A 13776-nucleotide genomic window follows, 5' to 3' on the forward strand; every position below is an offset into this window, starting at 1 on the left:
ATTGGATAAATAAATGTTAAGACTTCAAACACTAACCCCCCCCAAAATTCAAAAATACAAACTCAGTGACTTTTGCTCTAATACAACAATTTTCCAAAACAAACAGAAAAAGTATCCAGTGTTTTTTCTTATGAAGCTTATTAATAAAATACAGTATTGGTATGCATATTTTAACAACATGCTTTTTTTGCAGGCAAAGGAGATATGGCTATGTCTAACACTGTGGGATCCAACGTGTTCGATATTCTGTGCCTAGGAGTTCCATGGTTTATTAAAACTGCATTTATAAATGCATCTGCTCCTATAGAAGTGAACAGTAGAGGACTAACTTACATAACCATCTTTCTCAACATTTCAATTAGTTTTCTTTTCTTAGCAGTTCACCTTAATGGCTGGAAACTAGACAGAAAGTTGGGAGTAATCTGCCTATTATTATACTTGGGGATTGCAACATTATCAGTTCTGTATGAACTTGGAATTATTGGAAATAATAAAATAAGGGGCTGTGGCGGTTAATGTTAATAGTGTTATGTGGAAAATGTGAATGATGGGGAAGGGCAGAGAAGGAAAACTCCATTTCTTCATTTAAGTCAAATAAAAAATATTCTGAACTTTAGAATCTAAAACTTACAATAATTCTTTATCACCAACAAAAAAGTAATTTAAAACCAACCAAGATCATATCCTAATTTGTCTGAGCCCTTGCTTTTCAAGGACAATTACATATATTAAACAGAAGTTTTGAAAAAACCACCTATGTTTTACCTTGCAATATGTTGATAAAAGCTGGGGACACTTGAACAAACAAATCCCACTACGTAGAACTAAAAACAACATGAAAATGGCTTATTTCATTAAAAATAGTATAACCATTCATTTAAACTGAACGACCAGACTTCCTGTCTTTAAAAATCCAAACTTGAGATTAACAAAAATCAGAGTATATTTAACACTATACTGTTAAAAGCTGGTGGGAGTTTTAAAAGTATATTTTTATAACTTTTGTAAGCATACAGTATTACTTTAAAAAATGACTTTTACTAGGAGATTCAGCAAAACAGATGTAAGAATGTTCCAACCGTGGTTTCAAATTATGCATTATGATCCAAGCGAACATCAATTTCTCTGCCAGTGATTTTTATGCCATTCATTATTCTGCAGCCTTTTTCAGCTGATCCTGGGGAGTCAGATCTGACTGTTCCACAGCCTTTTGACCTTCCATTCTCCATTTTTATTTCTGCAAACATTACATGACATTTCTGACAAATATCTGGCTGCCTTTGGAGCCTATTCTGTCTCTCATTCCACTTCCCATTGGACCTGATAAAAATCTTGGATCCATATTGATAGTCCTTTCCATATTGATAGCTCCTATACCTGGTCCCATTCTATCAAAGCTGGAACTCATCTGATCCAGTCCCATCCCCATTCCTCCAGTCACACTGTTCATGCCACCCATTCCACCACCAAGTCTACCAAAGGAGTCTCCAAAGCCTCGATTTATTCCAATATCACCACGTCCAAAATCTCTCTCCATGCTACTAGTCATCGCACCACGGTATAGCTCTCCCGTTTGACTAACTCCTCCAAATCCTCCCATGCTATTCATTGCTTCCAGACCACCAAACCCAATTCCTCCTCCAATTCTATTCATTCCTCCAAAACCTGGACCATCCATTCCCATACCACTTGGACCTAAATTTCCCATTCCACCACCTATGTTCAACTGCCTGGCACTAATAGGCTGTCCACATGGACCAAGTCCCATTCCAGTGCCTCCAAGACCACGTGGTAATTGTGGTGTTTTACTATCATGTGAATGGTAGTCTTCATGAGGGACAGACTTGTCATCCATTTTCACATGCATAGGTCTATCAAACAAAACCTGCCCAGTGAACATAGAAATTTCTTGAACTGCTTCAACTGCCTGTTCAAAAGTGACTGTGCCCATTCCTCTGCTCTTGCCATCTTTGTCTTCTTTAATATCTGCCCGCTTTACAGTTCCAGCTAACCTGAACACTTCCTTTGGCTCCTTCCAACCAACTTTGAAGCAACAAATTGTGGAACCAAGCAACAAAAATTGTGGAACCAAGTCTACCAGCCTGCAATTAGCAACAAAAATTGTGGAACCAAGTCTACCAGCCTGCAAATTACTGATAACCTCAGGAGGAACATTTGGATTATTGAGAATGGAAGGTGGTAAATTCATCAATCCCGATTCCATGTTGGGTACATGTCCTCCTGGAAACGATCCTCCTGTCGGTTGCAATGCCCTACGAGCATTTTCTCCATCAGGATCCTCTTTGATAGTCAAGGGTCTTCCACTAAGATCATATTTGTTCATAGTTTCTAGTGCTTTCTTGACAAATTCTTCATCTTTGAATTCAACCACACCACAACCCCTTGATTTTCCTTCCGCATCCTTAAAGAACTCCACGTATGTAACCTGACCCAACTTTTCCTCTCATTAGATCTTTAATGGTTTGCCATTTCATGTCATATGGGATGTTGCTAATAAAAACTCTGTTAAGATTTGGACCCTTCTTTTCTCCAGTGCCTGAATTCTTGTCTTTTGAATGAGGATGAAATCCATTGGCCCTCTTATTTCCTGTAGATTTTTCTTTTAATTCAGGTTTCTCTTCTTTGATTCATCATTCTCCACTTTAATGTCATTGGAGCTGCCGCTGTGCTGCGGCGGCTGCTTCTCCTGCTCGGGCGGGTGAGGTTTTCCCCGGCGGCTCCGCGGGCTGCGCATGCGGGCTGTCGTCGCCAGCAGGCCTAAGCACCTCGGGTTTGTTGCGTCGGCCATCCCACTGCCACGGCCTCCGCCTCCGCCGCCTGCGTTGAGGGGCCCTGAGTGCTACAGTAGTGGCGGCAGCGGGCTAAAAGTTTTTTAAAAAAAGAAATTTCCGTGTCAATTAGTCTTTGAAAACAAAGAAAATTCGAAGATGTAAATTTAAGAAAAATGGAGAGAGACAAGCGAAATAATGCCATATGTGGGCTGCCCATATGTGAGCCAGAGGTGCCCCTATCACCTATGGTCTCAGTGATTCCACTTTGCTCTTGTTCTGGAAGCCCCACGGGCAGGTCAGATCAGTAAGCGCCAAAGTGCCCTTTATTGCCTAACGACAGGAACACAGCTCAGACCAACCTAAACAGTACAAACGTGCAGTAAAGATCAGCCCCTGAGGATCTGTACAGACATTTCAGAGTTGGGCAAGGGATAAAGCTGGTTGACAAAACACTTCATGAATTAAGATGACACTCTCTGTAAAGGCTCTCCTCTATATTTTAACACTCGGAATCATCTCTCTGAACGCTCTAACCAGCTTGCAATGCAATTTTCTCATCCTAAAAAATAGGACCAATTATACATGTCTTGCCTACTTAAGAGATTGTATATAATTTGAGTACAACAAGGATGGTAAATATATGGCAAGATTATGTCCCTGATAGTGAAGGTGATGATGATGATAACAGCGTGCCAGGCACTGTTGTATATTAGGAATATTAATTTTATTTTTTATTATTATTATTTTTTTTTTGCAGTACGCAGGCCTCTCACTGTTGTGGCCTCTCCCGTTGAGGAGCACAGGCTCCAGACGCACAGGCTCAGCGGCCATGGCTCACGGGCCCAGCCGCTCCATGGCATGTGGGATCTTCCCGGACCGGGGCACGAACCCGTGTCCCCTGCATCGGCAGGCGGACTCTCAACCACTGCGCCACCAGGGAAGCCCAGGAATATTAATTTAATCCTCTGACAACCCAGTGAGGTAGATCCTATTATCACTGGCATTTTATAAATATGAAAACTAAGGCACAGAAAAGTTAAGTAACTGCCCAGTGCTACATGGCTGAAAAGTGGCAGAGCTGGGAGCCTTCCTGCTAAGCTTCAGAATCCTTGTCCCTAGAGTGATCCAAGAAGCCCCTACCAACTGATCAAGTTGGCACGCAGATTAAAATCTATTTTCCCAACTCTAGCCTAATTCAATGCCTGGCACAAAAGAGGTCCCTTTACCCTTATTAAGTATGAGCTCCCTTTCATCCAGCTTCACAATGTGTTACGAAGATCAAATCACTGGATGGGTATGGGCAGTGGAGTTCAACCTTCGCCCTAATGGCATTTGGGGCTGGATCATTCTTTGCTGTGGAGGCTGCCCTGTGCTCTTTACGGTATTTAGCAGCATCCTTGTCTCTCCCCACGAGATACCAGTAGCACACTCATACCACCCCCCCTTTGCCAGCTGTGACAACAAAAATTCTCAGACCATTGACAAATGTCACCTAGTGGCGGGGGGGGGGGGGAACTGTCCCTGGTTGAGACCCACTGGTGTAAGGGATGATTAGTCAGATTCTGAAACAGATCCCTAATAACTCTCCATTGTAAGGGTGTCACTGTTTAGTCCTGTAGGAATGGATGGGGGTGGAGAGCAACAAACAAGACAGGGATGGCGAAATAACACAAGTTGCAGAGTTCTCTTGACAGTAGAGACATATTATAATACCTACCTTCCAGGGTTGTATGGAGGACTCAGCAAATGCCTGGCCTCTGGGAAGCACTCAGGTAAATAACCACTATCAACAGTAACAACCTGAACTTGTTATCCCTTCATTTAAGAAATACTCTTTCCATACCTTCTAGTTACCAGCAATGGTGTAATGGCTTTACTTAGATCATCCTACCCATAATACTTACAAGGAAGAAACTATTACCACATGGATAGTTTATAGATTTAAAAAACTGAGCTTCAGTGAAGTTAAAACACTTGCCAAGTGCAGGCTACACAGCAGAAGAAGAGGATTCAAGCCTGCAGCCACCGCAGCAAAGGAAACGCAGCTCGGGACAGTGGGAAAAGATTCACACCCCAGCATCTCTGCTATTTACCCTTTGGTGGCCAGGAGCCCATAATTCAACCTCCCTGAGGCCCAAGTTCCTCATATAAGATGAGGGGGCTAGAGGAGAGTATGTCTGGCTCTAAAATTCCAGAACCCTCATCTGTTATCTCCTCTGCAACCTTCCTCCGAGACAAGTGGTGGTGATTCGTCATTAACTTAAGATTTTTTTTTAATGTTATTTAAGAAGAAAAAAAGAAAGGACTTCCCTGGTAGTCCAGTGGTTAAGACTCCCCGCTTCCAACGCAGGGTGTGTGGGTTGGATCCCTGGTTGGGGAACTAAGATCCCACATGCCGCGCAGCGTGGCCAAAAAATAAAAATTAAAAAAAAAAGAGAGAAAAAGAAGATTACCTCTCAAACTGAGTGTTTCCCATTATAAAACCCCATTTTCTCGCTAAATACCAGATTAATGTTGTTTAAATTGCGTTGCTGGAATGAGTGGGGGGGAGGGGAGAAGTAATGAACTTCTAAGCAAAAAATGCTCATCAGCTGGGGAAAAAGATATAAATTAATGAGGAAGAAGCGCTAATAAACAATCACATCAGGCCAGCTTTCTCTAGAATTATGTTATTAACACAACACAGTGAAACAGCAACTGGTTGCAAGTGGAGAACAAAGGAGAACAATGAAGGAGAAAAAGCAGTGGCCTGTTTACTCATAGAATCTCAAGAATGAGGAGCGGGAAGGAAACCCAACCAGCAGAACATCCACCATAAGTAACCAAAATAATAGGAACAGCAACTGTTAAGGGTTTTCCGTATATTAGCTCATTTAATCCTCACAACCCAGGAACTTAGACACTATCTCCATTTTATTGCTAAGGAAACTACACCTAGAGAGGTTTGCTTCCTTGCCCACACAGTAAATGACAGTGTCAGGATCTGAACCCAGATCTGACATCAAATCTTGTCCTCACGACCTCCACATCATCCTGCGTCACTCTGGCTGGCCTCTGGTACACACTACCTCAGAATGTGGCCCAATTCCATGGTAGATGTCTTTTTGCTACAAGGTGTCTTTTTGCTACAAGCTACCTTTTTAAATTGAACTGAATATGCCTTCTTGAAAACTTTGTGCAAAAAGCACTGACTCTGCCTTTCCCCCACCCCCCAACCCTGTGACCATGGTGTCCTACAGAACCAAACATCTCCCTCTTCCCCAAGGCAGCCCTTCAGGGATTTAAATGGATCACGCTGACACTTGCCTTCTCCAGGATAAAAATCTCCCATCCTTGTCCTTGTTCCCCATTTGGCAAGGTCTCCAGACCCTTCCTATCTTAATCACCTTCTTCTGGACACACTTAAGTTTGACAATGAGACTCTCAGAGAACGGAACCCAGATTTCTAAGCGTATCCCAGCCATCTCCTCCTTCATTGTAGGCCTGCTACTTCTCTTAATGCACTCCAAGAGCCTATTATCTGTATTGGCAGCCCGGTCACACATTGGCTTCTGATGGGCTTGCTCCCAGAAAACTAAGACCTCTCTAAGCTTTTTTCAAAGTGGACTTCTTTAGCCAGTGTGTAACTCAGCTCCACTGTTCAACAATTGGTTGTTTCATAGCTGAATGCAACCAAACAGAACCCACAGACAAAAACCCAAGGAAACTCATGTGTTCTGACTCATTCCAAATTATTCTTTCTTTGTGAGGTAACTAATTGTTATCAGTTGGTCCAATAGGAATAGACATCCTGTTAGCCAATAAAATAATCATCATCTCTCATAAGCCCTTAGGTCTTTATTTCATAAAACATTCTCCTGTCAATAACACAAAGTAGGACTTCCTTGGTGGTGCAGTGGTTAAGAATCCGCCTGCCATTGCAAGGGAAACGGGTTCGAGCCCTGGTCTGGGAAGACCCCACATGCCACAGAGCAACTAAGCCCATGCGCCACAACTACTGAGCCTGCGCTCTAGAGCCCGCGAGCCACAACTACCGAGCCTGCGTGCCACAACTACTGAAGCCCACACACCTAGAACCCGTGCTCCACAAAGAGAAGCCACTGCAATGAGAAGCCCGCGCACCGCAACGAAGAGCAGCCCCCGCTCACCACAACTAGAGAAAGCCCGAGTGCAGCAACGAAGACCCAACACAGCCAAAAATAAATTTAATTAATTTTTTAAAAATAATAATAACACAAACTATTATTTTGAGCACCTATTATAAGACAGGCACCAGGCAAATTGATGATCCTAACCCTTATGATAATCCTGCAAGTTGGCATTATTATTTCCTTTTTCTAGATGAAGAAACTGAGGTACAGAGGAGTTTAGTGACCAGCCCAAGGTTTCACAACTACCTCAACACTTTCTTTCCTATAAGCACCAGGTCTGAGATTCAAATCCAGGTCTGCTAGATCCAAAGCTTATACTTTTTCTACCACAGCACAATGGCTTCTGAGTCACTGGTGCATTGGTGCATCCTGGGCTGCTGAGTTTCTATCTACTTACCCAATTTCTGTTGACTGAAATAAAAACACACAACGTGAGAACTGTGAGTTTTGGTTTTCTCTGGGGACTTACTGAGGCTTATAGCCAGGGAGACAGTCTCTCATATAGCCCTGAGAAACTGTTCCAAAGAGGCAAGGAGGGAGGTCAGCATAGATGTGATTTTGGAGAAGGGGTACGTGCAATCAAGCACACACCTTGGTAGGAGGTTACTGCTAGTCATGATGAACAGATACCTCAGTTGATGATTTTAGTGCCTTTCTAAGTATGGGAAGATGCAAGAAATTGGGTTCATAAAATTTTCTCTTGAAAATATCTAACTATCTGAAGACCTGTTCTGCCAGTTTTCCCAGAGCGCAGAGTGCCTCATTCCTGATCTCTTCCCTGAACTCCTTTCAGGGTGTGTTAAACGTCAGCAAGTGCAGTGGCCAGTGACTTGATCCTTTTAGAGCCAGATGGTGAGTGACATTCATTGATTATCAAAAACATCCTAGGATCCCAGGGAGGGAGAGACCAAGGGACTTGTCCAAGGTCCCAAATACTGGCCTTCTTTCTGAGTCTTCAGAAGCTATTCTCTCCTGCTCCTAGATCCAGGCACAGAGGACCCCTCCTCCTGCCATACTAATCCATGCTCTTGTTTCTGGCTGAGGCTCCCAGAGCTCAGAGGACCTCTGCAGGTCAGAGGGTTGGAGTGGGCCAAGTCACATCCCCTGCAGAGAAAACCAATCAATTTCATGTCGACCCTCCTGCTCTCCAAAAGAGCAACTGACCAGCCACTGCCGATGAGAGGGAGGTAATTTAAAGGTCAAGTGAAGGCTGGATGTCTATCTGCCCTTCTTTCATGATAAATGTGTCTGAGATGTGAGCACAGCAAGATGGTGATATTTTAAGATGAGTAGCATATTGGAAACACTGAATTCACCCAGCCTGTGGCAGCCCCATTTTATAAAATGCAGTGTCCAGGAGTCTCAAAAGGCAGAACAATGGAGTGAAAGCAGTGGAGCCCTGGAAGGCAGGGAACCCAGGACACAAGTTGAGTCTTGGCATCAGCTGCTGGTCTTTGGACTTTGCTGCTCGAGCCCTTTGCTATGAGTCTCATTTTGCTCATCTTTTTTTTTTTTTTTTTGGTCATTTTTTAAAAATTGAATTCTAATTGATTTACAATGTTGTGTTAGTTTCAGGTGTACAGCAAAGTGACTCATTTATCTATATTTATATTAATATATATATTCACCTTCATATTCATATATATTCTTTTCAGATTCTTTTCCCTTATAGGTTATTATAAAATATTGAGCAGATTTCCCTGTGCTGCACAGTAGGTCCTTGTTGGTTCTCTGCTTTATATATAGTAGTTTGTACATGTTAATCCCAAACTCCTAATTTAACCCTCCCCCCTTTCCCCTCACTTTACTCATCTTTAAAATGAGGACACTCTGTGAGCTGTCATCATAATGATGCTGTGACAAGAACACAGAATTGTCCCCTGGATTTCTAATCCCATGCTGTAAAGTGCTAGAGTTGCAAGAATCCTTAGAAAGCAACTAGCAGAGCAGGTTATAAGTAGCAGATCCTATTCTCAAAAGAGATCTTGTGTAGTACCCCAACGTACCAAACTGATCAAATCCAAACTACTGCCCTGGTTGTCATAGAATCGGGGGCACAGAGCAATCACCAGACCTCTTTGAAACTTGGGTGTACCGGGGAACAGTCCAAAGACCATCCACCTAAGAGCCCATTTTACAAATGAGGAAACTGAGGCCCAGAGGAACGAAGTAACTCCAAGTCTCAAAGTGAGTTTAGGGCAGAATCCAGACTAGCGTTCAGGACTCACAGGTTCTAGGTGAGGGCACTTTCTACTACAACACACTGGGACACTCAATCTTTTGTCTCTATGTAACTATACATGCATGATATAAAATGTAGTGTTCTAGAAGGTAACCTCTCATACCTTGGCTTCGATCAAAGCCAGTCTTCATGCCTGTTAATAGCATCAGCTAATATTTATTGAGCACTATCTATCAGGCACTATGCTAAGCTTTTTCCTGTGCATCATGATCTCATTTAATACTCCCAATGAACCTGTAAGGTAGCTGTTATTTTTATTCCCATTTTAGACATGAGGAAACTGGCAGTTAATTAAGTAACTTGCTCAAAGCCATACAGCCAGCAAGAAGTAGAGCCAGAGTCACATCCTCAGGGCCTATACTGGCAACCCCCATGTTTTCCCACCTAAGCACAATTCTTTTGGAAGAAAGGGACTCTCAGCCCACCTATCATTTCTTTTCTGTTTCTTTTTTTTTTTTTTTTCAGTCCGGAAGGCCCCGCTCTGAGATGGAGAATCAACACCTTGGCTTCTTTTCTCCCCAAGCTCCTCACCTTGTGTCTTAGGTGGGTGAGTCAGCAAACGGGTCAACCTTTTCCCGGAAGTGAAGTGGATGGCCTTTGGCATGGCCGCCAGGTGAGGGTCTCAGCAAAACTGTGTCCTCCACTGGCCTGACACACACTAGTGACCTGACAGGTCTCCCACTATCACTGAGGCCACCAGCAAGTCCAGTCAGGGCTCCTTAGAGCCCAAAGCACAGAGCAGTTACTGCAGCCAACTCCATGTTTCCCTCCCCTCCCCCATTTTACCTGCGGCTCTTTCGTCTGCAGCAGTTCTGCAAGGTGGACAAGACAGCTGCATCCTTGGTGTGCATACAACTTCTCTGGAGTTTCACTAGGTTATCGTCAAGGCTGAACCCCAACCTCGGCTTTGGAAGAAACTACTTTCCACCAACCAATTCCTGCAGCTTTCACTTGTCCCTGATCTTTTCTGCCTTGACCCCAAAAATGCCAGCTCTGCACAAGGCTGCTGAGATAAAGGCTATATATAAATGCCAGGGCCCTGGAATTCCTATTTCAGAAGCAGTCGATACACTCCTGCTTAAAGGTCTCACTCAACTCCCCAAGCCTGCTGGGGGCCTAAGTGACTGGGTCCCATTAATAAGGACCCAAAAAGGAAATGCAAGGCAGACACTGTCTACTCTGAAACACAAGTTAGCAGGAACAGCTGGGACCACAGACCCCAATGCCAGCTCAGTCAGTGCCGTTCCCCACTCCTAAGGGAACTCAGGTATCAGCTGAATCATCCTACAACCACATAACAAAATTCAGTCCCGAGAAGGATAGTGTAGGATGATACTTAACAGCAAGGAATAATGTTCATGATTGTCAAGTGGAAAAACCCTGTACCAAGAAAATAGCACATTTCATTTTTATGCTTTCAAAGCATATATATTTGTGCATCTGCAAATAGAATATACATTTAAAAATTAAAAATGTTATTGTATGAACTGTGTTCTATCATGGTCTCTTGTTTTTTACTTAAAGTAGCATAAACGTCTTTCTGCACATGTATGCACATGAACTCCTACGTTAGATTACTAGCGATTTTGCTCTTTCTTACTTCCATATTTTTGGTGGACAGCAGTTGACTTTGGCACACTCACATTCTACTTCTCCTTTGGGGAACACCCATCCCACCCACACTGCTGTGGCAGGACAGCCATAGTGCTCCTGTCCCTGCCTCCCTCACTGTCACTCACCCCAGAGACTGGCACATGCCTCAGGCTAGCCAGGCAAAGTTCTCTGCTCCTCTGAGCAGAGTAGACGGTTCCGAGAGAGCCCCGGCCCAGTCTGAGCCTCTAAAACTTAATATCTGAATGTTGCCAGAGAGAGCGCCTTGCTCTTCCTCTGGAATTTCAAGCTGAAAAGATCATAATAAGCCAAGAATCGTTGGCAGATTTATTATGTTGCTTCTCCTATATAGAGAAATCCTGCCTTAGAATGAAGGCGAGACAGTGTGGAAAATAGAGCCAAAAAATGGAGAAAAAGCCCAAATCATTGAGATCCTGGATCCAGTCATGCCTGAAGCTGGAGTGATCCTAAAATTCCTAATCTTGTGATCCAACAGATCCCTTCTTAAACTCACTGAATTGGATTTCTATAACAGACCTAACACGTGTGTTTGCTAATCAGCAACTACATGTGTGTGTGTAATACGTTTTGTGAACAATGGTAAATAACCCCAATCATTCTTGAAGCTCTCAGTGTATTCCTCAAAGCTCTCTTCTCTCACTTTACAGCACCAATTTTGTACTCCATATTCCCACATATTGTTAATTAGTTCGTTTTTCATATGCCAATTCAATTTAAAAACAGAGGAACTAAATAAACATTTCTCCAAAGAAGACATCCAAACGGCCAAAAAGTGCATGAAAAGATGTTCAGCATCACTAATTATAAGAGAAATACAAATGAAAACCACAAGGAGATATCACCTCATACCTGTTACAATGGCTATCATCAAGAAGACAAAAGATAAGTTTGGGCAAGGGTGTGGAAAAAGGGGGAATCCTTGTACACTGTTAGTGGGAATGTAAATTGGTGCAGCCACTATGGAAAATGATACATAGGTGCCTCAAAAAATTAAAAATAAATCTACCCTATGATCTAGCAATTCCACTTCTTGATATATACCCAAAGGAAATGACAACAGAATATTGAAGAGATCTTATGCTCCCCCCATGTCTACTGCAGCATTATTACAATAGCCAAATTATGGAAACAACCTAAGTGTGTGTCAAAGGATGAATAGGTAAAGGAGATGTGGTGTGTATGTGTATGTGTGTATATATAGATATATACATACATAAACATAATGGGACATTATTCAGCCATAAGACAGACAGACATCTGCCATTTGCGACAACACGGACAGACCTTGCAGACATTATGTTAAGTGAGATAAGTCAGACAGAGAAAGACAAACACTGTATGATATCACCTATATGTGGAATCTAAAAAAGCCACACTCATAAAAACAGAGAGTAAAATGATGATTACCAGGAGCTGGAGGGCAGGGGAATTGGGGAGATGTTGTTTAAGGGTACAAACTTGCAATGAGTCATAAAGGAAAATGTCCTAGAGATTTAATGCAGAGTAGAGTGAATATAGGCAGCAATACTGTATGATAATCATCAAACTTACTAAAAGACTAGATCCTATTTATTCCAACCATTAAAAACAAACGATCAGGGCTTCCCTGGTGGCGCAGTGGTTGAGAGTCCACCTGCCGATGCAGGGGACACGGGTTCGTGCCCCGGTCCGGGAAGATTCCACATGCCGTGGAGCGGCTGGGCCCGTGAGCCATGGCCGCTGAGCCTGCGCGTCCGGAGCCTGTGCTCCGCAATGGGAGAGGCCACGGCAGTGAGAAGCCCGCGTACGGCAAAAAAAAACCAAAAACAAAAACAAATGATCATTATGTGATGTGATAAAGGTGCTAACTATCGCTACAATGGCAATCATATTACAACATATAAATGTATCAAATCAAAGTCCCGTACACCTTAAATCTTTTATATGTCTAATATATTTCAATTTTTCAAAAAAAGAACCTCCCACGAAGCACGGAGGTGAGGCTGCCTGGAGGCGGGGCGACAGGGTCGTCTTCCCGGAGCTGCTCCGGGCAGTGGGCGAGGGAAGCCGCCGTGGAGGTCCAGGATGGCGGAACCGGCGTCCGGACGCGTGTGGACCTCACAGGGAAAACAAATGGAAGACCTGCCTGATGCAGTTGTTTTGGCGACTAGACTTAAAAACACTCTCATCCAATACCACAGCCTTGAAGATGACAAGTGGCGAGTTGCTAAGAAAATGAAAGATGTAACAATTTGGAGGAAACCTTCAGAAGAATTTAATGGATATCTCTTCAAAGCCCAAGGTGTTATAGACGATGTCATCAATAGTGTAATAGACCATATACGCCCAGGTCCCTGTCGCTTGGATTGGGACAGCTTAATGACCTCATTGGATATTTTGGAGTACTTTGAAGAGAATTGCTGTGTGATGCGTTATACTACTGCTGGTCAGCTTTGGAATATAATTTCCCCAAGAGAGTTTGTTGACTTCTCCTATACTGTGGACTATAAAGAAGGGCTTTTATCCTGTGAGATAAGTCTTGACTGGAGTGAAAAGAGATCAGAATTTGTTCGTGGATATAACCATCCCTGTGGTTGGTTCTGTGTTCCTCTTAAAGATAGTCCAAACCAGAGTCTTTTGACAGGCTATATTCAGACGAATCTGCGTGGAATGGTTCCCCAGTCTGCAGTAGATACAGCCATGGCAAGCACTTTAATCAACACTATGGTGATTTACAAAAAGCCTTACAAAAGGCATAATATGTTTAAACTTATAGTATTATATTCACTGAATCAGCTCTCTCTCTTAGCTGCATGGCCTGTAAAAATCATCCTACCCTGTCTTCTGCATAGCCTGTAGAAAATTTTGAGATGTTTTTGGTTTATTTTATTCCTAAAGTAAATAGCTGTCTAGGGTGGGCATTTCAGTTTTCCTAAACAGTTATTTGCACATTGTTTGGTATGGTGATATGTCTAGGAAT

At 43.0% G+C, this 13776-nt stretch overlaps 1 protein-coding gene and 1 pseudogene across 2 annotated transcripts; one reads left to right on the top strand and one right to left on the bottom strand.

The window, feature by feature from the left end:
- Positions 1–1091: 1091 nt before the first annotated feature.
- On the bottom strand, positions 1092–2809 carry LOC307051197 (myelin expression factor 2-like; annotated as a pseudogene). Its single transcript has one exon. The product of its transcript is annotated as a myelin expression factor 2-like (transcript).
- Positions 2810–12881: 10072 nt separating this feature from the next.
- Positions 12882–13555, top strand: LOC307052463 (stAR-related lipid transfer protein 4-like; the record flags this gene model as incomplete). Its single annotated transcript, XM_079703386.1, is given in 2 exon segments — positions 12882–13515; positions 13518–13555. Coding segments are annotated over 2 exon segments (672 nt in total).
- Between the last annotated feature and the right edge of the window lie 221 nt (positions 13556–13776).

Source organism: Hyperoodon ampullatus (genome assembly GCF_949752795.1).
Source record: "Hyperoodon ampullatus genome assembly, chromosome: 4".
In the NCBI taxonomy this organism is placed as follows: domain Eukaryota; kingdom Metazoa; phylum Chordata; class Mammalia; order Artiodactyla; family Ziphiidae; genus Hyperoodon; species Hyperoodon ampullatus.